This window comes from Oxyura jamaicensis, chromosome 6 (assembly GCF_011077185.1).
Source record: "Oxyura jamaicensis isolate SHBP4307 breed ruddy duck chromosome 6, BPBGC_Ojam_1.0, whole genome shotgun sequence".
Lineage (NCBI taxonomy): Eukaryota > Metazoa > Chordata > Aves > Anseriformes > Anatidae > Oxyura > Oxyura jamaicensis.
In genome coordinates this window covers 36086671-36111769 of record NC_048898.1, presented here as the reverse complement: position 1 = coordinate 36111769, position 25099 = coordinate 36086671, and the positions used below count along the sequence as shown (strand labels likewise).

Here is a 25099-nt window from a genome sequence, read left to right as displayed (position 1 = left end):
AGAGCTGTATCTCCAAAAAAAAAAAAATTTCATGATTTAATAATCCATATGAATATGCACAAAAGAGAACTGTTAACCCAATGAGAAATGCATTGGTAACAAACATGCATTGGTAACAAACAGTTAACATTTTTATTCCATAATATTCCAGATTCTGTCTTGATCTAGTAGAGTCAATCTATCCCTGCCTTCACTCTTTAGTTGATTAGGAGTCTGAAATAGAGAATGGCCCTCTCAAGTCAGATTTTCATAACAGAACAGGGAACGACAATAAACATGTCATATTCCTAACCACTAATCTACAGGGCACCTATGTATTTATACTCAGGTTTCCTGAAAGCATGTTTCTACTTTTACCTAACCCAAAGAAATTTTAGCTACACACCTTGCAATACCTGCCTTATTCAAGACATCTGCAGACTGAAAATGTGGATGGGGAGCAGGTATCATCAGACCATGTTTTCTATGAACATATCAGGTCATTTAAAAATATTTTTATATTTTAAAATAACAGAAATGCTTTTACAATGGAATTCTTTGCTTGAAATATGTCAGAATGAGAAACACAACCTCTGAAGACACCCAGCTCCATAATACTCAGTTAAGGAAGAAAGTAACAGTAAGAGTACAGCTTCAATTGCAGCTCACTTCCAGAGATTGTAAGTTTTGAATTATGTTAATGAGGTGATTTAACTTCCAACACAGAAAAAAGCATAGACATGCCCAAACACATACTGACTAACATTATTAGAAACATGTGCTTTCTCTCATACATACAGAAACGGGAAATGGCTGCGATGGCATGTGGCGGTAACACAAAGCACCATCCAGGGGAACGGACAAGAGGGCTCAGAGCAGCTCGACACAACATTTTGAGATGCCTTCTGCAAATCAAGGATATCTGTAAGTTAAAAGGAAGGGAGGGGGGGAAGGAAACTGGTTAAATATCAGTGAATTTCCATCTGTATTTCTCTCCTCCCCAACCAGCCCACCCCCACTGAACTCTTCTTTGTCCTGTACAGTATTAATGCAATTTCCCTGTGCAAGAGACAGCCTGTTCTCCTCAGTCTCATACTGTGACTTAGCAGATCTGAAGGCTCCTATTCCTTACCTGCTGGCAGAAGATTATTATTAAAGATGAAGAACAAAACAGAGTTCCCCAAGAAGGTAATAGACTATTAGTGAATGTACCTACAATGGAGAAAAGTTGTAACTTTGTCCATGAAGAAGGCTGGAGGAAAAAAACTGAAGACAAGTTGGATCATCTGTACACCTCACAACAGAGCATCTACTCACAGCATATAATTCTCATGTATCACAGCCCTATTCAGTGTAGAAGATATGCTGGTTCATTTTTCACTGATCACTACGAAATTGCAAGTTATTAACCCTGATTACAAGTAAGGACACCAATTTCCAAGGTATTTGGCATTAGTTTCCCTTGACTGAACTTTTAAGTTCTCAAGATACTCATAACCCGAAAGCCACTGGAGCGAGTACCCAGTAAGTGAAGGATACACAATAAGCAGTTTCCTATTACAGGTCTAAGTTGAAGTAATGCACCCAGTATCACAAAGGAAAGAAAGGTAATGAATATGAATCCAGTTCTCCTGGACTGTGCCTTAGCCATGAAACCTCTCCTGCCCCTTTTATGAAATTTTGCTTCCTTCACTTGCTTTCAATCCATCCCTCTGCACCATTGGACCAGATAGGGGAAACAATATTGCACAAGCTGTGGTAGGGGAAGGGTATTGAAGAGAAGACAAAGAGAGCTCACAGCAACTATATCAGAAAACAGCTGTTACACTTACCTTGACAAATACAGTGCCTGGCAGTTCTGGCCTACACATACACGAATACTATGAACACTTGAAGTTGCTTAATTACCCTGCGTCAGTTTATTGTTACTATGCTTCATTACAATCCTTACCAAAGTATACACCTTTACATAAGACAAGGCATGCACCAGCATGTAATGATTCTTCTGTTTTGGCTAGTAAAGATCAGATAGCATGGCATTTTAACTACATGCCTCTCCGGTTCTGTATTTCACCTGAAGTGGCAGCCTTGACCACTGGAAGGATGAGGCAGACAAAGGACTCAAAGCATATGACAGAGCTGAGCACGAGTCAAAGATTCCTTCTCATAACAGGGCAAATTTAAAGGAGGTGGTGAAGGGTACCAACCAGAAGAGTACCAACCACAAGGGTACCAACCCTGCTTGAATCCTCCAGAGGTCCTCTTGTCACTTACCAGTTATTTCTGGCATGTGCCTCTGGGAGGTACCATTTCCACTGTCCAAATATTTCTCAGTTTGACCCTCCTATCTGGAAGTTCACCCTGCCACCCAGTGTCAGCCATTGTCTTCCCAGTAGGCTCTTAGTTTCGCCTCTAGGGGATGCTCATAGTCAAACAGCTCCTGACAACCCAGACTGGCAAAGGGCTGCTCTTTTAACCACGACTAAACCACTTCTGAAAGCATCACTAGACATCTCTGAAACACCTCCGGGGATGGCCACTCCAGCACCATCCTGGGCAGCCCGTTCCAATGCCCAACCACCCCTTCCGTGAAGAAATTCTTACCAATATCTGACCCAAACCTTCCCAAGCACAACTTGAGGCCATTTTCTGTGTCCTATCATTTGTCAGCTGAGAAAAGAGACCAACACCCACCTCTCTACAACCTCCTTTCAAAGTAGGAGGGTCTCCCCTTAGCCTCCTTTTCTCCAGACTAAATACCCCCAGGTCCCTCAGGTTGCAGAACTACTCCTTTCTCTCCCCACACTGAGTCAGGGATTTAGAATTTATTTCAATGCTTACTTTCCATTCCAACATCATTTACAGTATTTCCATACCAGGACTGTTTCCAATGTTCAGTAAGAAACAACAATAACAAGCTAAAAAAAAATAAAAATAAAACCAACCAAAAACAAACAAACATCCCACACCACTACCTCAAAAATTCTGCCTTAGAGGGTGGGGGGTCCAATAAAAAGAAATGCAAAATTTAGGTACGAAGCTCTAGCATCAACGTTAAATCTTTTTGTCATTGCTAAGAAAACCTAATCTCACCAAACTAGTCTCCAAAGCAGTCTTTTAAAAATACCACTCTCATCATACCTTCAAGCCAACAAAAGTTATCCTTACATTATTTCTCATAGATAGCATTACTATTATCTAGTTTTTATGAAATTAGTAATTTCTAAGGAGCTATTTGGATTCTGTTCAAGATCGGTGTAATGAGACTTAAGTCAGTTTCCCAGGAAATCTGAAGTGGAATGGAGGTCTCAAATCCTAAAAGTGGTGCCTTTAACAACAAGAATCTATGGCACTGATTTTTTATTTTATTTTTTCTCCAGTCTGTTAGCTAAAAGCCCATGGGATGTCCACACCCATTTAATGCAAGTAGATAAAATAAGTTTAAATAAACTTTTCACAGTTTTATATATAAAGGTCCATATCTTAATTAAGTGTTCAGGACACTCCACATATGAAAAAAAAAATCCTATAGAAAGAGTTATCCCGTACTACACTTAAGCAACAAAGCAGATGTAAATCAAGTTCCAAGGAAAAAACACACAATTTTAATGAAGCAATTCTTTACCATAACACAAGAAAAAGTCCTCTGTAACATTTGGGGCTTTTTGTTATGTAAACAACTCTGTTAATTTATAAACTAAAACTTTTGTAAGAAAAAAAAAAATCCGCTTCTCTTAGTCTAAGTCAAAAACAAGAAACCTTCCCAGAGGGAAGCCATTTCAGGAGAATGAACTAAAATAAAGAAAAGCTTAAAATAAAGTGTCTTTAGAACAGTTCACAAATAGCTCTGGCCAGAACTTTACACACATAAAATTTATACACAGAGTTTATAGAAGCTTATACACAGAGAGAACACATAATCATGCAATTCTTTTCTACCAAGAATCCATTCCAGCTGGACAGTGTGGTCACGACAGTCTGTAACCATTGCCACGTACAGCTGAATAAAAACCTGTCATGACCTGCAAAATCTGCTCTAATACTTTCAGCCTGAAGTACCGCAGAAGATAATGTCCACACAATTTCAGTATTGCTCCCTTTTGTTCCATCTCATATATAAACAGGCTAAGCAACATAGACAGCATTGTACGGCAACAGCACTGGAGACAGGACTAGAACCTCTAGCAGCCTGCCTGGAGAGGGCAAGCTAAGGAATGGAGCGATTCATACTACAGGCAAGCAGCAGATCCTCCTCAAGCACAGGCAGGGTTTTAGCTTAGCAAAACACAACAGCAGGCAAATTACTTGCTGCACAGTTATCAGTGACACCTACAGGTGCCAGCCCTTGTCTGAACACTTAGATCCACCTGGATAACCGTACCTGTCCCCTGCTGCCGAAGCTGTGACACACCGCCCAAGAGAAGCGGCAGCCGCAGGGTGCCAGGAGGCAGACAAGACTGAGCTCCGCGCAGGCTGCGGAAGGCAGAGGCGGCCGGCCTGGCGCAGCCAATCCCCGGCAGCACGAGCCACATCAGCGCGGCACCGACAGGCTGAAGGCCGGCCGCCAGCTGACGTAACCTCCGCGACTGCTGCTTCATCCCTCCCAGCAAGCGTGTACACCTTCCCATCCTGCTGTCCCAGCAGATGATGTAATTCTACTCCACGTTGCAGCACAAAATCCAGGGCTTTACAATTACAGCATTAACAACTGTTTTCTGTCTGGTCCTAGACAAGTCCAGACAGCCCTACCCATGGCACAGGCCACCCAGGCAACTCCCCATCCAGCTTCCCTTGACCTCAGTTCTCCCTGTTCTCAGATGTTTGCGCTCTGATGCAGACAGGAGATGAAAGGGTTTACATAGCCAAACGTTTGAGAGTGGATTCACCTTCTTCAGCCCCTACCTCCTTTGTTTTCTCCACTGTGTCCCAAGCCTCTTCACTAGGGCAAGAGTGCTGGCTTTGCTCTTCATTTACCTCCCATGCCGTATTTGTATTCATTTCTAAATTAACGGAGAAAGCACTTATTGCCACATTTCGCAAAAAACATAAATGCTACAGTTTCTCATCTTCAAAGGCATTACAAAATTCACAGCAGTTCTTCAGTTCAACTCAGACACTGGCTATACTTGCCTCCTGTCTGCACTTATTTTACCACCGTCATATTCATATTTTCCTGCTGCAATAAACAAATTCCACCAGCACTAATTCTCATGTCGTTACAAGACAGTAAGTGGTGGGGGTTTCCCTGTTTTTGTATTTTGTTGTTTGCTTTGTTTGTCTGTTTAAATTCTCAACACATCATCCTCTAGAATCAGGAAACAAACTCACCTGAAAGTCTCACATCCACGGAGAAAATTTCAAAGAGTGAACAATACTCAAGGGATGGGGAAGCTCACAACAACCTCCATGTCTCAAGCATTTATAGAAGACCAAACTCATGATTAGCTGACATTAAGATTTCACTGTCTCTACAGGAAGGAAAAGAAACTGTCCCCCCCAACCCCAAAATAAATATATGGACACCACTTTGTTAGAAGGCTATCTGAAGATTTCCATTTTGCTAGAAGTGGAATTTGTTTACATCGTAGCACACGTATGCCCTGCTTCACCTTCTCCCCACTACAGTTATTAGCAAAGGTAAAGAATCCTGATGTGTACAAATGTAGAATACAGGCAGCACCAGAATGATGGTGACTCGGACATAAGAGCAATCGGCAGAACAGCAATTAATGAGGCCAACGTATCATAGCATAACATAGAAAAAAAAATTAACTGCTAAGCCTTCAGTTTGATTTTTAAGCACATAACAAGAAACAGGAATGCCCTTATTTTAGATTGATCCGGCCACTTTTTAGTACATGCAACTCCTTTGAACCGTGCTTCTAAATAAAAAGCAACAGGTTCCCCTCAACACCTTCAGCTACTGAAGAGCCGCTTTTGCTCTTCACACACTGAAATAAAGGAAGAATATAAAGAATATGAAATAAAGGAAGAATTGGTATTAGAAAATAAACAAAAAACAAATCAGTGCTTTCCTTTACCAAACAAAACTGAGTGCTTTTACAGAGTGCTTTGCTTGTTAACAGCAAAGAATCCTACATTTCCTGCCTGATGAGTGGTAATTTACTTCAGTGTACAGCAAACACATAAGGAAGTCAGCAATGAAACACTGGTTTCAGATAGTTAAGGGTAGTGAACACTGAGAAATCTCAAGCGGAGTTCCATCTTAAAAAAATAAAAAGCCAAAGAACCATCCTGGTGGCGGCAACAGTATGCGTAGGCCGGCATGCTACAGTCCACCTTCAGTCCTAGGTACAACTGCAACAATTATAGGCAGGTATATCTCTAAGCAAAAGGTTTGCATTTTTCTCTGATTAAACAAAAACAAACAAAACCAAGAAAGACTAGGTGTTTTAATCCAGATTACTAGATTACTACATGAGGACACAGGTAAATTTAATCAAGTGCTCGTCATCACTAAGAAACCTGGAGACAGGGTCAGTTAGCATTGTTCAATTATTTCCCTTCTCTTAACATCACCACTCTACTCTTGCCTGGATCAGATCTGGCTACTTCCCTCTAAAACCTGTTCTCACCACCAAACAGTGAAACATCAGATTCCACCTGCTGTTAAAGACAACAGAGCTAACATCTCAGTCCTGTATCCGTTTCGCTACAGCCATCAAATCATCAAATCAAGACTGTACAAGTGTCAAAAGTAATTCGGGAAAGCAACGGAGACGGAATAAAGATTTTATAATAGCTCTGGCTAATATACTGACACTAGTGTCCTAAATGACAAGATGAAAATTCAGTACTTGGACACACATTCATATTCAGGAGTAAATGTAGCCAGAGAAAGAGAAGGATAGAAAGAAAAAAAATTTTAAAGTATAAACTGAAGTCTACAGTCTTGTTCAATATTCCAGGACAAAGACTGAAATCTACATTTATTACCATACCAGTTCCTCCAGTACCTATTATAGAAGCTTTAGATGCAGTTTTTCACCCTTCTAAATTATTTATTCATACCCTCTGTATCCAAGGCCCCACTGTGGAACCTCTTCAACAACTGCCTTACAGCGGTCTTTAAGCCTGAAAACCATAGCATCCTGAGAAGAAAGACAGGGAAAAATCACCAGCTGTATGATTTATTTATAGGTCCTTGTCCTGTCACTTCTCCATGAAGAGTATCACTTAAAACAGCATTTATCAATATCCTGATGGCATTCCCTCCAGTTCCTTATTTTTAAGCCTTTACCTACCTCTCTTTTTTTATTCTCTGTCCTCACAATGATGTGTTTCCCTATTCTTTTGTGGCTGGGGAGAATAAAGAAGGTGTTTGGTTTCTATCAAGGACAAGCCAACACCCAATCCTAATAGGTAAAAACTTACCCCCCAAAAATCAGTATGACAGCAGTTTCCATCAGATGCCCAAATAAAGTACACAGGTGTGACAAGAAAACAATTAAAACTCCCTAAACACTCCCCTGGTCTCCATCTTTGTGTGACTGGGGCTATCCACCTTCTCCACGCCACTTACAGACTTGCAATGTGCACCTTCTCATTCCTAAATGTGGCTGCAATGCTCAAGTTGCTCCTAAACAGTTCTGTCACCAGAATTGTCAGTTTTGCCACCCCTCCTGCTCAAAGCTACAGCTCCCATCCCACTCCTTAAACCAGCGTTCAGCTTTATCACTAATGTTCTGGTCAGAGACCAACCGACCCACCTGACTACACAATCACAAGCACCAGCAGGAGAGAAACACAGCAATTCCTGAGACTGCACTGCCACTAATAAAACTGTTTACGATGCTCTTGCTGTTCTTAAACAAAATCTATTTCATACCTATGATCATGTGCACTGCTTTTCCTTGACCTTCCCCACTAGCCTCAAAAGAGTACAGCATGTTAGCCAGAGAAAAGAGGCCAGAACAGCACACGATACTCAAAGTTGGATGGAGCATGGATTTATAGTGGCATGATATATATGGTCATGATACATCAAATGATATATCAAATGATATAAATGAAAATATCAAATGATATATTAATTTTGCACTTCGTTCCTTACCTGGTAATTTCTAACATTCTATTTATTTTTGCTTTTTGACCTGACAGATCACCTTGAACTGATGTTTCAGAGTATCATCCACAGCGACTCTCAGCTGTTTTCTTCCCTGGATACTGTAGAAAACTGTGGAAATACCATCGCTTTCATATTCCTACCAATAAAACAGCAAGAAGAGTGTACCTGAAAAATTACTGTAGCTAAGCCTGAGAGAAGATCACTGTTACTTTCAACAACCCTGGCAAAGAGTAGTTTAGAAGAGAAAAGCAATACAGCACACAAGCTAATAAATCCATACAGAACTTAAAAACATATTCATCAACACAAACATAGAAAAGGTAACACGCTTTCTAAAGTGCCTAAATACAAATACTTTACTACAAAACAGAAAGAAGAAAACTTTAACCCTTTATAAGGTGCTTTTCAGTGTTATCAAGAGCAAATCCAACAAGAGAAAGAAGGCAGACACTTTGAAGTACTCAATGTTTTTAAGGGTATAGAGACAACACAGGTACAAACATCTAAGGAAGCATTTTAGTTATTTTTCATTTCAGAAAATAAAACTGTCCTTGACTTCATAGTACAGAGACAGCTGCTGAGGGTTTTGGGAAATCTGTGTAAGTTTTGGTCATCAAGTCTCCTTTATCTGCAGTTTTATTACTTCTTTCAGAGAGCTATCAGGTTTCTTCTTACAAAAACTGATCCTGTGAAGAAATGCTATGCAACCAACACATGCTTATCACCAAGCATTAGGAAAAAACCTAGGTAAGAACTCATATGTCTCACGCAAGTGTCAGGAGGGTTTAAATGTTTTCTTTGGGCATGGAGAAATCTTCTCGGTAGGCATAAGAGATGGGCAAAGAAAGAAAAAGCCTTGAGGTGCTACAGCTCCGCTTTTGCAAAATTCCAGAAGAACGAAGTCAGTACAGTTCTTATTGATTAGTCTACTGCTTGTAGAGATCCAAACAGCAGTTTCATTCTGCCAGTGACTCCACGTAGCAGCAATGCTCTGTGGCCATCAAGAAGATTTACAACAAACCCTACACACTTGTCTCAAGAAAACCTGAGACCGGAGGGATGGGGCGCCTCCAGACGCAGGCAGCACATCGCACACCCCACGGGGCGTACCTCTACCGCCGCAAAGCTTGGCTCACTGCTCTCCCAGGAGCCCTCGTTGCTCCGCAGCGAGCCACGGCAGCGGCTCCTGACCCCAAGCCGCAGGCGGGGACCGGGCAGGGGCCGCCCTGACCCACTGCAGAGCGCGGCCCAGCGCCGGCCGCACGCCCGCTGGGTTCCCGCCGCGCTCAAGCAGAGGCGGCGCGGCCACACGCCCCGCCCCGCGCCTCTCCTCCAGCTACACGGCGGCCGCGGGCCCTACCCAGGACGCTCCTGCGGCTCCGGCAGCGGCCGCGCCTCGCGACCGCAGCTTCTCGCCGGCAACGCGGCCACCGCCGCGGGGAGCGGGCGCCGGGCGGCCCAGCCCGGCCCGGCCAGCAGCGTGCACCTCGCCCTCCCGCACCGCCTGCGGCCCCGCTAGCCGCCCCCGAGCCCGAGCTCCGCACGCACCTGGCCGGGCTCCTGCCGGCGGCGCTCCGGCAGCGGGGAGGCGCTGGGGCGGGAGAGCGCTCTGCGGAGCGGACCGGCGGCAGGAGGCGCTCTCCGGGACAGCCGGGGCCGAGCGGGACGACGGCTGAGCCCAGCCGACTCCGCCAGCGACGCTTCCCGCCTCGCTCCGGGCTCGGCCGAGCTGCTGCTGCTGCTGCTGAGGGTGGGGGCGGCGCTTCGGCGGAGCGCAGCAGGGCCCCGTCCCCGCACCACCCCCTGGCGTGGCGGCGGCTCCTCCCCGGGCTGCTCTCCCCGCCGGGCCGCGGCTCCCCGTCGGCCGTAGGCACCCGAAGGTGCGATCTGGGGACTCGCGCGTTGACCGATTCTTCCTGCTGCAGGCACCGCGCCGCTTTCAAGCGCGAGCGCTGCGGAAACGGCCCCTCGCGCGGCCCCCGGGGCGTGGCGGTAGCGGGGCTGCCTGAGGCAGGGCCCGGAGCTGCGCCAGAGAGACTCAGCGGTCCAGGCGGTGCCGGTCGGTCTCGGCAGTCCGGGAGCTATGGAGCTCTCAGTATTCTTTAACATGCCTCCTTTAGATTTTCTACTGCATTTCCTGTATTTTCTTACATTATGGGAAGAGTGATTGCAGAGTATCTATTTGGATTCTTACTATATCTCTTTGCCAGAAAAATAGGCAAAGAAGCAGTACTCCAAAAAAGGCAAGAAGCAGTACTCCAAATCACAGAATCACAGCATAGTCTAGGTTGGAAGAGACCTCCAAGATCACCGAGTCCAACCTCTGACCTAACGCTAACAAGTCCTCCACTAAACCATATCCCTAAGCTCTACATCTAAATGTCTTGTAAAGACCTCCAGGAATAGGGACTCAACCACTTCCCTGGGCAGCCTCTTCCAGTGACTAACAACCCGTTCAGTAAAGAAGTTCTTCCTAATATCTAACCTAAACCTCCCCTGGCGCAACTTTAGCCCATTCCCCCTTGTCCTGTCACCAGGCACGTGGGAGAATAGACCAACCGCCACCTCGCTATAGCCTCCTTTCAGATACCTGTAGAGTGCGATAAGGTTCTCTCAGAACATTCTCTCAGACAGCAAGAATAAAAACATTCACCACTATTCACTCCTACTGTGGCAACAATTCGACAACCCCATAGAGAAATCTTAATCAAAAGTGGGAGGGGAGCCTAATTCACATAGCTACTGATGATTTATTTTAGTAACTTTTTGCAACTCCACTCCTAGTTTGTAGTCCAACATTGCATACTTCACTTGGACAGTGTAAAAACAGACTTACAGCCTCAAAACATGACACAGTGGAGAGGTGGATGCAGATAGAATACTAACAGGAGAAATTACACAGCATTGTTTCGGTCCTTTGACATGGAGTATATAATACACCAGTCAAGTACCTGTGGAAAGAAACAGGATGTTTACATGCCTCTTCGGCATCCCACACTGAGCGATTTCTGCAGCCTTTTCAGCTGGGGCTTTACAAAAAATATGCCAAACAAGATACCCTGTTCTACATATCTGGCATAAGAGTCTTCTAATTATTGTATGAATGTTGCCTTGCGTGACACTGTCATACTGCTCCCTGATACTCAATTGGTAAAGGGCATTTAAGTTCAGACAATAGGGGAAAATACAAACATGACAAGGTAGACACCGACATAAACGTCATAGGAAATTGTGGACTCTAACCCCCACAACTATGTGGTATGGAATATCTACAATTGAGAGTACCTTAAAGCAGGCTTGACCAAGTTATGGACAATACTATTTCCAGCTCTATTTTCTGTCACAAGAGTATTTCAGAGGAAGCAAATACACGCTAGAGAAAGTGACATGTTAGAGGCTAGGAATATGAAAGAAGAATTATAATAGTAAAGTGACACATTATTACAGCACTTAACTGTATTTGCAGCTTGTAGAATAAATAAATAAAAAAAAGTCCCTGTAATTGCCTAACTGGATTATTGCAATAAGCCAGACAAAAAATGCCATATTCACCATGTTCTTTTCATTAAAGCTGTGTCCTGACACAGCAGCATGATGACTCGCAAGTTTCTCCAACTGACTCTTTCTTCAATTAACTTACCCATAAATTAACTTCATGGATTGAAAAATAATAGGGACATGAGAGGACGTGATCTACTCTTCAAATGTGTTTGGCTAAAAGCTTTGCAAAGACCTTCTAGAAGTGGCCTCTCAACCATATCTATCTGAAATAAAAGCTCATTGCTGTACTGGTACTATCACCAGCCCCATCTAACACTAGAACATATGTAGCCTGCCTCAGAATCAGGAGCAATGGAAGCAGCAGTTACTTGAACAGAATTCTGTCCAAGCTAATAACATGTAAACAATCAGAACTGATTTTCCAAAATTAAACGTGAAGTTACTCTCTAATATGCATGTTTTATACTGGTCATGTTTAGTTTTATCCAGGTTATCTTCTTTGACGTCCTGACTTATAAATAAGAAATGTTCAGTTTATTTATACACTGCTTTGTTTAAGTTACAATGAGGAACAGCAACAAAGTTATGCTAAATGCAGTATTAAGTAAAAAAGCAACCAATTCATTTTGTCAAAGGTAGGCCAGATTTCTTGGGTTTTCTGGCCTATTATTGATTCCACTGGATTACTCGACATTAGACGTGGCAGATTTTTCCATTTGAAGAATTTAGGATAAATAATAAATTATTTGCTAAAATATATAGTAGTTAAACAAATTAATGGAATGATTGAGCAGATTTCCTTAGTTTTCATGATTCAGTGGGTCAGACTAGATATCAAAATGATCACCTTTGACTTTAAAAACAGCAACTTACAATCTGGTCCCAGATGAGTATGTTACTCACACACAGGTGAGTAAGGTATCACAGTGATCTTTAGTCTCATCAACTCCTCCTAAAATAATTGATGTTGTCCTTTACGACTGTTCACAGCTCTCTCTGATGTGCCATCTAGAACTTCAGTGGCTGTCATCAGATGTAGAGCTAAGTAGCGTGGTTTAGTGGTGGACTAGTCAGTACTAGGTTAAAGGTTAGACTAGACAACAATTGTAGAGGTCTTTTCCAACCTGAATGATTTTACGATTATCAGTCCTGTTCCAATCTGGAGCCCCAGGAGAATGTTTCTTAAGTAGGAAAAACTGTTCACTCACATAACACACACGAGCAGAAAGAAAGCTGTCTCAACAAACAACTGTAAAATGCAATTACACTTCAGTCCATGCGATACTTCAAATTACATTGCTTCACATAACACTATTGCTAATGCAAACAGTGATTAAGGCAAGAAAATTTCAATTGAATATCTATATTTGAAAATACATAGAAAAATAATTGTCACACAGTCATGGCTGTCACGTAATAAGGACAGCTCAAAGGTGACTGGCAGATATGCCTACTCACAAAATAACAACTTTGGTCTTCTGGGAGACATCACATATTTTAAGTGTTCTGTTAGCTCCACATAGAAAAATCAGGTGCTTCTCTAACAAGATGAGTGAATGTAGCTCCACAATGCTTGAACTGAACTTCGCTCTTCTCTCCACATTGATTGATTTAGGAAGTACTCTTGGTTTCTGAGAACAAGTTCATTTTAACTTCCTCCTTCCTGCTCCTCATACCTGCAACATCTCTCAACAACTCCCATCCCTCCAGAATTTCACTTCAGTGAGGTTTACAGAACGTGCGTATGGAGAACAGGGGTGTGAGACGACACAGGACAGAAGCTAGTCATGTGGCTTAATCCAAGAACAGAAGGCACATACATAACGTAGACACAGTATGAGAACCTGAGGGGAAAAGATTATGATCTGAATCATAAGATGAATGTGTTAATTCACTTACTGAACTTTAAGTACAAACCTCTTCTATTTGACTCTCATCAAAAGCAAAGAATACTAGACAATATCAGAATCATCAAAAAATAGGCAGCAAGATCACCTCTGTAGCTTCTTTCCCCATTCAGTATCACCTTGAAGGGGAAAAAAAAGTCAAATGGGAGTTTCCACTGTATTTGGGGCTGGCCACGTGGAGGTTCTGGCCACTCCGTCACGTCAGCAAAGGTAACAACAGTTGTCAAAGGCACCAGGCTCACGCTTAGGAACTGGAACAAAAAAGAAAGTACAGAGTTTAGCGTGCCTAACTCAAAAGATACATTTCCCAGATAAATTACCAAATGGTCACTCAAAATAGCTTGCATATTCCATCAGTAGTTCTTCATATCCTCTTCATGTAGTTTTCATGAAATGGTACAGAGAAGTATTTTAGTGGGGAAAAAGGAAACTCAGTATCTTCACGGTGCTGCCCTTTGCCACTTTTAAGATTAAAACTTACACCTTTCAATAAAAGGCTGCATGAAAGATTAAGGACTGGTTGTGATCCTGTAGTGACCTTGGGTCTTCACAATATTTAGGTCGGAAGGGTCAGGATGTGATGGCTTAATGTGTAGACCAGGATTTATTTTATTTTTTTTTCCATACAACTCAACATCTGGAAGAGCTGTAGACTCCGAGCTGCGAGATGAAATGCAGATCATGAGAACACCTTGAGAAATACATCCATTATAGCATAGGTACACATCTTTCCTCTTAAGACATCTGCCAGTGTAAATCCAGATATATATATAGAAAGATATACACACATACTTAGTGGAGTAACTCCTCTTTCTCAAAATTGATACTTAGCAGGTAAATTTAACAGCACAGGTCTCAGGAAAGATCAGTAGCTATTGTACATTATGTTACAGATCTCCAGAATGGATGTAGTTCTGCTACAGTAAGCCTTCTATTCAGAGGAAAGGCACATCTGCTAGTTGGTATTAAGAACAGAAGCAACGCAAGCTTTATTTTTCTAAATAATATTTGAGATAACCTTTGAGCAGCTCATTGCTGCCAGAAAAGGACAGGACTGCCACAGAGTTTGATCCTTTCCATAAAATAAGCCAGGGACCCAATATATCAATGAGTTTCTTTCTCGTATTTTATGATACTGTTTCAGAAAGAAGATAGATTGGTAGGTCAGTTGGTAGACAAAACGGGACTGAAATTATCCTAAGCCCTCAGCATCTTTCTGTTCAACAGAATGCTGTAAGACAACACATATGCACCTACAGCTGAGCATAGTTGCATGGCTAGCTTGGTTTGAGATAAGACCATGTTCTTTTGGCAGGAGCAATCTCACACCCTGTCACCACTCCCCAGCCATTTCCCAGCTCTGCATTGCTAACCTTGAGATGGAACTTACTGGCAGTATGTTTTGTGCTAGTACTGATTTAAGCTAATCTGTGAAATCACCATCTCATTTCACTTTTCTGAAAACCTCTACAATTGGGAAGAATGCCTTTAGAGCAAAGGGGTGCAGAATGCATTCAAAGAAGCTCCAGGACGGAATTCACGAGTCTCAAGAGAAAAATACCAAGACTCCCGATGGATATAAGTTCTTGTATCAACAAGTAAGCAGGCACTGTCTCTGTGATGTATATCAGAATATCCTAGATGGCCCTGAAATTAGTCACAACTAGAAACATACATTCCCATCCGTTGCTACAAATACTTCCAGCAGATTTATGATCTAGCTGTCTAACTGGTATAATGCAGTTCATATGGCACTTAGGGGAATGAATTTTCTTTTCCTGCCTTGTTCCAGTTTTTAACTAGATCTGGCTGAATGATTCAGCCTTTTATCAATTTCACACATCAGGGTTTGACACTGGCACTACTACTGGCTTACAGTGCCAATGTAAACTTTTCCTAAGACAGGTACATCCTAAGAGGATTTCTAAGGCTCTTCGTGTCATCGCTAAAATGTCTTTACTAAACCCTGATTTGTGGATTGCCACTCATGAAGTCATTACTGATTTTAATGGTGTTTTCTGCTGCCAGAAACTTCCTTATCATTTGCTTTGCAACACATCTTCTAGCCCTAAAGTTGCTGATCTTCTCTCTCTGATGACCAGCTATAGGATCTGAGGAAACGGCTTAAAGGGGCAGTTCAGGTTGAATATCAGGAACAGGTTTCTTCACCAAGAGAGTGGTCAGGCACTGGAACAGGCTCCCTAGGACAGTGGTCACAGCACTGAGCCTGCTAGAGTTCAAGAAGCATTTGGACAATGCTCTCAGACACATGGTCTGATTTTTTGGGTAGTCCTTTGGGGACTCAGGAGTTGGACTCAATAATCCTTGTGGGTCCCTTCTAACTCAGGATATTCTATGATTCTAAAGTAATTAACATCAGTTGCTCAAGCAGATGAAATCTGAATCTCATTGTTCCTGACTGGCTAATCCATTTTGAGAGATACCCAACCTGCACTTTTACTAAGAATGAAGACAGAAGCTATTTCAATAGAGCCATGTAATAGCTCAGATTTAGAAATTATCTGCCCAATAGCAGGCAAGCACATGGGGAGTGATGTCAGCTTGCCTCAAGGTAACGTATGTCTTACAGAGTAAACATTTTGCTGTCATGTTCTTTTAAATTACATTACAGGGAAGGGAGACAAAGAGGAACCGTGAGATGCAGCCAAACAAGTGATGTAAAGTCCCATTTGGACTGAATCTGAAGTTCAAAGAATAGTAGTATATCAGACACTTGCAATGTCATACCTCAGTGCCATGAGGGCACGACGGACAGGTGTCAGCTGTTCCCCATTAAAGCTCTTGCAGAGAAGTATAAGCCTTGAAATACACATGCTGCCCAAAAGATTTTGTCATCGTGGGAATCCAGCCTTGCATCAAAATGAGATCCACAGATACTCAAAACAAACTATTCACTTTCCTTCACAGTCCTGTTAGCTCCACCTTCCTGCAGACATTAAGTAATCTTCTCTTTAAAACTTGCTTTCTAGCTCATGATCTTTCCCCCTAATTCTTGAAATCTACCACCATCAGAATTAGACTCTTCCTCATCTGCCTGCTGGTGATTTCAGAACTCTTAGAGCAGCAGAAATATTTTCCTGAATAGATTATCAGCAGGCTGTGGAGTTTGTGAAATAAAAATCAAGATAAATTCCATAGCAAGGCTTTAAGGGACCAGATAAACAAGTAGTTGCTGAACTTTTATAACAACTATATATGGAACATAGTTAAAAGATCAAAGTTTGATTCCTTAACTAGCAGAAGGTGATTTGGGGTTGGAAAGGAAGTACCTTTTCCAGCCGTACAACTGATTGAGGACAGTATCAATAAGACTATAAAACCACCTTCCTCTGTGGAGCTGTTAAATATAAACTCTTACAATTGTAGCCAGACCACTGCTACAGCTCAGTAAATCACAACTCAGAAATATCAAGACCATTTAATTCTTTGGTTCTTAAACAATCCGTGAATCATTTAATGACTTTTGTGTACAAGAGAAGGGTTTTAAGTTCCATACCTTTAGAGGGTGACACTGATAAGAGTACCGTGCACTCAGTATTTGAGCTTGAGGGTTGGACAGGAGGCCCACCTTAGTCCACAGTATCTGTATATCCAGGGTAACAGGAACCATGCAACAGGAAGTGCAGTTCATAGCCTGAAAAGGCAACCCGAGCATCTCAATATCGTATTTTAAAGGTTGTAAAGTTGAAAAGGACCATAATAGTCAAATTCTAACATTTTGTGTAGCAAAGTTCACAACTTCAATGAGTTACTTCAGAACTAACCCTGTAACTTCTGGTCAGGTCAGCTGCACGTTTTAGAGCTATACTCATCTCACTGCCGTTTCATTTCTAGATAGAATTTGTCTCATCTGTATCACTTGGATTTTACATTCTATTAGGCCATCTCCTGAAAGATTAAAATTATCAAAACAGAACTTCCCTCTTCTATAAATACTTGGATTGCAAGCTCTTAACTTTAGTTAGGTAATATATAAATATCCTTAGAAATTAGAAAATCAGAATGGACAATAATAATATAAGCATCAAATTAACGGGAGTAACCAGCTAGTTCTAGATAGCTGTCAGAAAACTAGGTAGTACAACATTAGATTCAGTATTAAACTTTTTTTGACTCTTTGAATATCAGGAACAGGATTCAAGAGAGACTAAATCCAGCAGTTCTTCTTTTGTTTAATTAACATTCTAATAGTAAGAACCTTAATAAGGATGGCTGTTTACAAGACACCTGAAATTCAGTAGATCATCGCACAAAGAAAGCAAGCCCTGATGAACAAGACGGTTCTTTTTTTCCCCTTGCTCACACTCCTCAAACTAACACAAAGATATAAGAAACAAATATTCAGATGGTCTTTTTACATTTATATTACCTGTACACTGCAGTTCTGAATCAGAATGGTCGTCCACTCTTCTACCTGGGTTGAATGAGCACTGCCAATTATAGCAAGGTCCTTTATTGCATTCATCCCCTGAAGAGCCTCATGTAACTTCATCTGGATGTAACTGCAGTTACTTTCTTCCATTTCGGGTAGGCTGGAAATGAAATAAAATTACAGCTTTCACAAAGCATTTTCCTGGACAGAAGCAGCTGATATCAAAACCCTTCATTGGTAATAGAATATGTAGTCAATAGAATCATTACAGAAGTATCAGTATTAAGCAGGCAAAGTTTTAATCCTTTCTGCACTGAGAAGCAAGAACGTGGCAGGATAACACATAATGAGGAAAACTTGTCAGCTTTTTAGCTGTCTTATCACCTCAGTGCCCCCCACATCATCAAATCAATCAGTTTTTAAGGTTCCATTATAAATCACTTCTCAAAAACAAACACTACTCTTAACCAAGACATGTTGCCAGACCAAAGACTCAGACCTTCTCAGAGGGCCATCACTATGTGCAAACTGCTCTAGATGTCCACCATCCCTCTGACATTCTAGTGCTCTTTGAGGTAGATGAAAAATCTGTAGAGAACCATTGGTGACCTTAGAGAAAGTGCTTGGCTCCACAGAAGTGAGGGAGAAGCTATGGAAAAAGGTGCTGAGTGAGAGTCTTCCAAGTACGTCAGTATGGGTGACTGTAGTGTGTTCTTACCTGAGCTTGCAGCCAGTCCTCATATTTTTTCCAAATTGTACTGTGTGTCTGAGGAACTGTGAACAACTTCCATCACCCTCACTCCTTAAAATGCTCATCTAATAGACTGCATGTCAAGAAGCCAAACAAAAAACTAACAGATAATAAATGACACCCAACTTTTATTTAATATTCTCCTTAGCCCGCACTCCTCCTTAACCCTACAGGGCTTCCTGACCAAAACGCCTACTGAGAGCTGCAAAGTAATACTGAAGTATGTCGTCATATGTAAAGGCAGAATCTCAAAAGTCCAAACAGAATAGTACCAGGCGTCAAGAAATCCTGAGAAAAATAAAACTTGACAGCAGAAAGGATACATGCTGCATGGCACCAGTGTTTGCAATCAGCAGTGGTGCTCCAGTGATAAAGCCAGGGTTTCCACGTCTAGGCAACATATGAGATGGAGTCCTGGTCTATGAAGAGGCAAAGGGAAGAAACAAAGCAAGAGAGAATGTTAAAGGAAAATAGGAAAATGTTATCAACGATGATCAACGATGAGATCCATTCTTCTGAGAAGACCAAATTTTTATTTGCAGAAATGTAGATGCAATGCATTTTTGGAATGACTAAATATGATACACTCCCAAAGCCTCCACTATTTGTTTCCAAATACTGCTTCTGACCTGCCAAGTCCATCAACAGTTCCAGGAAGCAAAATGAACAAACAAACTAGATTTCACTATCCTGACGTGTGCATTCTGCCAGGACGTTTTTTTTGAGACATTGAATTGCTCAGTATTTCTCCCTAAGGAAGCCAATGTATCAGTCTTGGCAATTCTACAGATGATATGCAGAACAAATCCTGCCTTAACCTTGATTCTGAGTGGTAGATTCCACTTCTAAATTATTTTATGGAGGGAGCCTCTAGGGATAACTTCAGCAAGGTTGCACTGCACACTTAACCCCTGAGGTCACACTTTCTAACTCTTGAGGTCACCATTTATTCCACTTTACATTGCCTCCATGGGAGAAGGCTTATATGAACTCTAACACACGTTAGCATTTCCCAGATGTCCACCCCCTCCAGAGTAACTCTTATTCTCACTGCACAGGCAAAGTTAAAAAAACACCTGGATTAGATTTAGCAACTTTCATAGAATATCCCAGGTTGGAAGGGACCAACAAGAATATGAACTTGTGAATAAACTCTGAACATCTTGGATACAGTATCAGCTCCAACCCTTTCCTTCATCATACCATGCTGGTGACCCTGATCTCATCCCTCTGCCCTGCTCCCCCGCCAAAAAAAACAAACAAACAAACAGAAAAAATAATAATAATAAAAAAAAACAAACAAAAAACACAAAGCAAATAAAACAACAACAACAAAAAGCCAGATCAAAATTACTAGCCCCTTCAAATTTGCTCAAGTGCACATGCTTGCACAGAGCCAGTTCTACTAACATGGTTTATTTGAGACCAAAGCTGTCCCCACTTCCTTCAAGCACCAGCTGTGTACCTGGGTTCTCATGCTATCATACTACTGTGATACTGTTCTTATCTGTACAAAACATCTCATCCGTACAAAACTAGTTAACATGCTACAGAATACAAACTTGGCAAGAGCTCAGGGAGGATGGGGGCACTGACCCAGAAGTGCAAAGTGAAGTGCTGCTGCAGAGAGACTCCTGAGTTCCCAGAGATGTTGGTCACTTTGAACCGGACAGACACACTCTGAATCCCATGGGTGCCATTGAATTCTATTTCATAGATCACCTGAGAGTCCAATCCAGAGAAGAAATCAGAGACATAGTCAGGTAATAGGATAATGACTAAGCTGGTGTTGAGCTGCCCTAAGGAAAAAAGGTTGACATACCTCAGAAACAGCATTGTTACACGTGTTGTCTTTCATGTGAGGAGCTCTAGGTGGTGCGACTGGAATGATCTTCACCTTGAGACAGTAAGCATATTAACAAACAGCAACTGTTTAAACGGAGTGTGCCTTTTTTACTCTTTTCCACTGCTTTTCCGTCAAAGTGGATTTACTTTCCTGCTGTAGCTGCGATCTGGGGATATGTCACTCTGTTCCAGATGCCCAGTTTTTCCTACGAGAACAAGCTATTTCCCTAACACCAACCCCACCCATGCTCAATCATTTAAAAGTACACTTTGCCTTATAACCCTGTATTTTGTCTATGTCACACTTACAAAAAGTCTTGTTTCAGGCACAAAATATTTCCACTCTCACAAGTTCCTAACCCATGGGCCTTATTATAAATGCCTAATATTCCAAATATATTTTATTTCAGAAGCAGAAATTGCTTTCATTAGCAATAGAGACTGACCTTCATGGACTGCACAATGGTGCCATCAATTGGAACCTGGGGAAAACAAACAAAACAACAAACAACACCAAAAAAAAAAAAAAAAAAAACCAGTTTTGCTGGGTTTACAACTGCCTAAAGTCATGAAACCATCATTAAAAAGACCCTAGATATTACATTGACAAGAACGACTGATTATTCCACATATGTAAAGTTTGTCATCCATTTGTGATCTAGAAATCACAGACATACTGTACTGAATATATTTTTAGACCAAAGTAAAACTTTTATTCTTAGCCTTATTCTTTTTTATTTTGGGCTCAGTAACAAAGCAAGCCCTGAAAACATGAGTTAAATTTGGTCAATGCAATACTCTGTATTACAGTTATGTAGATTTAGAAGAGTATTTCCACCTGAAGGGTAAACTGGGCCATTAGTCTTAATAAGGTGTTAATATTTATATTGCTCTTTTATCTTGGCATACCAGAGAAAGTGGTGAGGTGTTCTTATGCTAACATTCAGGAAGACCAGCATGATGAACCCTGAACACAAAGCTGGTTATTTTGACATTATTCTCAGCACAAATAATGGGAAAATTGATATGAAATTCAATCTATGAATGTATGAAAGCAGCTCTGCAGAAAGAGATCTAGCAGTCCTCATAGCCACCAAGTCAAACATGAGTCAGCAAATGCGCCCTTGGCTAAGAAGACTAATGGTATTCTCAGCTGTATTAAGCAAAGTCTTGCCAGCAGGTCAAGAGAAGTGATCCGTTCCCCTCTACTCAGTATTGGTGAGGCCACACTGGGAGGGCTGGGTCCAGTTCTGGGCCCGCCGGTACACAACAGACCAGGATGTGCTGTAAAGAGCCCAGTGGAGGGCCATCAAGATGATCAAGGGACTGGAGCGCCTTTCCTATGAGGAGGGGCTGGGAGAGCTGGGACTGTCCAGCCTGGAGAAGAGGAGGCTTGAGGGGGAATCTCATCAGTGTGTATAAATACCCAAAGGGAGGATGCAAAGAGGACAGAGACATGCACTTATCAGTAGTGCCCAGTGCCAGGACAAGAGGCAGTGGGCACAAACGGGAACACATCTAAACACTTCTTCCTTAGGGAGGAGACTCAAAAGAGCAACCTGCAGGTCCTGGGCAACCTGCTCTTGGTGTCCCTGCTTGAGCAGGGTGTGGTTAGACTAGATGACCTCCAGGGGTCCCTTCCTACCTTAACCATTTTGTGATTCTGCAAAATAATATTATAACTGGCATTCAACATGATTTTAGAGAGAACATGTTGTATCAAAAACAAAAAACAAACAAAAACAAACAAACAAACACACAACACCTTACTCTTTCCTAAGAAGATGCTTTGCTTGCTTGATCAAGTTGATGGAAGAGATAAAAATACTTTGATAAACAGTCTGTTTAAAATGTAAGAGTCGTGGTTAAACTGTTCAAATTATGAAATATTGATGAAGTGCCTGTTCTATGCATTAAGAACTTGATAATAACTGAAGATCACTGAAAAGTACTTTGAAGTGATCGAGGGCATTCTTAACAGGATTTCTAGCAATAGGGGCATAATAATCAGAAGATCAAGGGGTACTACATACCAAATCACTCTCAGTTTTCAAGTTATCTGAAGTATCAAAGGAAGGCAATGGAAATGGAAAGATGCTTAGTCAAAGAAGAAATATGACATGCACCTTCAGCACTGCGAAGTCACGGTAGTAGGAGGCAGCATCTAGGGCAGGGTCAGTAATGCAGCTCTTGCTCAAGTTGGTGAAAATCCGAGTACAGCTTGTGCTTTTACTGTCCAGGAAGCCTGAGTTAAGAGACGTTGTCAACTAAGACACAACAGAAGCACACAACCCTAAGAAATGCTTTCCCCTTTACTAACCAGCAGGATTTCCATCAACACAGAGTCCACTGACTCCCATTTTCACTGGCTGTCTAAGCACACTCAGTGCAGATGATGAATCAAAATAGATTAGGATTGGATCACCAGCCTGAAAAGACAATTTGGAGAAATTACAGAGAACATCACTGTGGAATAGTAAGGCCAAGTGCAAGGTAACGACATCCTCATGGCAGAGAGACAAACTGAAACTTCTCCTTAGTGCACAGCCACTTTTGTCGAAACTTCTATGTACAAGAAAACTAATTAGAAACTTTTTACACAACAAGGAATGAAAAGAACTGAAAATAAAGAACTGAAAATAATGTGGTTTATAGGGTAAGAATATATGAGGAATATTTAAGTCTGTTCTCGTTAGGTCCCATTACAGACATCTATAGCAAAGGTATATCTGCAAACTGGTTGCTATCTTTTTTTCAACTCACCCGGTAAAAGGCAGAAAACGATGGCTGGACTTGTGATACTGCTAAGAAAGAGAGTCTGCCATACTTCGCCGAGAACTTCAGAAAATCAGATTCTTTGATATGCTGTGGCTGCTGGAAATAGTTCAGCTTTGCTAAAAGTTAAAAAAAAAAGAAAGAAAAATTCTACCAACATAAAATTACTTAAAAAGCTAGTTCTATGAAAAAGTGAACATTGAACCAATATTTTTAAGAGGGACAACTTCAGTAATTATAAGCTAGATAGTGCCTTACAGTAATTAATCCTTAGTAAGATTGCTAACAGACTAATACGAGCTATGAACACAAGGATGATATCACGGGTACTACTTTTAGTGTTTCTTGAGAAACGTGTTGATACACAAATGTGATTTTCTGAAATCACGAAAACTGCTTAAGGCAACTATCTTAACATGTGCTGTCATTTTTGTAAGATGCCCAAGTTGGACCCTTACAATGTTTTAATGACAAAACACCAGCAGTATATAAATTTAGTAAAAGCAACATTAAATGGATTATTAAATGGATTCAAAAGTAATTAAGGCTGATAAACTTTAAATTATGTATGAAGTGTGAATAGATGTCCTAAAAAGACAAAATTCTACTGGTATCTCACAGTGATGTCTTCTTGTCCCAGCACCATTCAGTACTGTTACAGTATTGCAATGTTTCAAATTATCACTGCTAAAGCACTATGTCATATAATTCAGTCAAACGATTAAAGACATACTAAGCAGATTTATCCTGGTGGACTTGTCCAAACAATAATCTTTTTAACACATGCTAAACATTCAGGTAACATCTATAAGGATTTGAAAGGTGGACTAAGTCACAGGACCCTTCTTTGACTAGTACCTGGACCAGATAACCTCCTAAACCTCTCCTAACCTAGGATGTTCTCTGATTTTATGACACAAGTCAGAAGGAGATGGGACTGTTGATCAGAACTCCCAGACAACAGTGTCAGAAGAGAAAATAGTATGTGTTCAAACACGAGCTCCTAATCAATCTCAATGAATGCCAGTGAGTTGGACACCAAATCAGACAAATGAAATGCATTGAGGAGAGCAGAAGGAGAAAAAACATTATTGACATGCCCTACTAGGGTATGTGATCACCGTGAATCAGTGACAGCAAAGAAGTGAAAATTAAGTATATCAAATGAGTAATCCAAGACATGATAATAAACTGCTTTCTGAAAAGGATAATAGGGCTATACCTCAGATGTCAAACTTTCTTTACTGCTCTAAGTGTAGCAAATTAAGATATCTTAGATACAGAAACAATTGCTAAAGAGTGATTTGTGTTTAGCCAGGGAAACGCTACCCTCAAAATGAGGGCAATGGTATTTTTTTTGTTTGTCTTCAGTGATGCGACGGTGATTCCCTATGGTCTCTCAAAGACTGTAACAGACGAAATAATTAGTAACAATTACAGCACATAAGTTTAAAAAGAGATTCCCTAAGCAAAGGCTATCTATGAATTAAGGTAATGGAAAGGAAAGTTACTTACAGTCATTCAGCTGCACACAGAACAGCAGATCATGTCCACCAGGGACAGCAACGGTATCAGTATGATAAGGAGTATTAGTTCTGAACACGAGAGATTTTTCCACACACATGTGATTCACAGATCTGCAAACAGACACATCCCCAAAAACAATGTTAAACAGACTTTTCCTGTAGTACTTCACTTCTTGCATTACTAAATGCCAACAACAAAACACAGCATTAATTTTCATCTGCTTAAATAAGTTACTGTACAATTTGCATTCATAATCAATTATGGAAAGCCTCCCTCCCCACTGTAGTAACTCTGTGGATACTCTGTTTATTTAGAAACTGTTCTGAGATTCC

At 41.3% G+C, this 25099-nt stretch overlaps 2 protein-coding genes across 13 annotated transcripts in view; both read right to left on the bottom strand.

Annotated features, from left to right (window-relative positions):
- The window catches only part of ALDH18A1 (aldehyde dehydrogenase 18 family member A1), a 39361-nt gene extending 29534 nt beyond the window's left edge, over positions 1-9827 (bottom strand). For 4 of the 9 annotated variants that reach the window (XM_035330792.1, XM_035330789.1, XM_035330786.1 and 1 more), the window contains exons 1-2: positions 4361-4539; positions 778-901 (exon numbers count right to left, since the gene is read on the bottom strand). In XM_035330792.1, the coding sequence (XP_035186683.1) occupies positions 778-871 (94 nt within the window). In that variant the 5' untranslated portion in view covers positions 872-901; positions 4361-4539. Of the gene's footprint in view, positions 1-777; positions 902-4360; positions 4542-9616 lie in introns of those variants that run through there. The other 5 variants (XM_035330788.1, XM_035330790.1, XM_035330785.1 and 2 more) reach the window with 4 other exon arrangements.
- A 1161-nt stretch (positions 9828-10988) lies between these two features.
- TCTN3 (tectonic family member 3) lies at positions 10989-25099 on the bottom strand. 4 transcript variants are annotated; one of them, XM_035330793.1, is made up of 12 exons: positions 24756-25091; positions 23229-23359; positions 22786-22894; positions 22592-22710; positions 20912-20947; positions 20443-20517; positions 20217-20342; positions 18944-19039; positions 18588-18685; positions 17867-18029; positions 16994-17131; positions 10989-13727 (listed from the first exon to the last, which is right to left on the bottom strand). In XM_035330793.1, exons 1-12 carry the CDS (start codon positions 24982-24984, stop codon positions 13506-13508), a joined length of 1542 nt encoding a protein of 513 aa, XP_035186684.1. In that variant the 5' UTR covers positions 24985-25091; the 3' UTR covers positions 10989-13505. The 4 variants fall into 4 exon arrangements, with proteins under 4 accessions (XP_035186684.1, XP_035186687.1, XP_035186685.1 ...); XM_035330796.1 differs by having other exon boundaries at positions 23229-23390; positions 24756-25086; XM_035330794.1 differs by lacking the exon at positions 16994-17131 and having other exon boundaries at positions 24756-25099.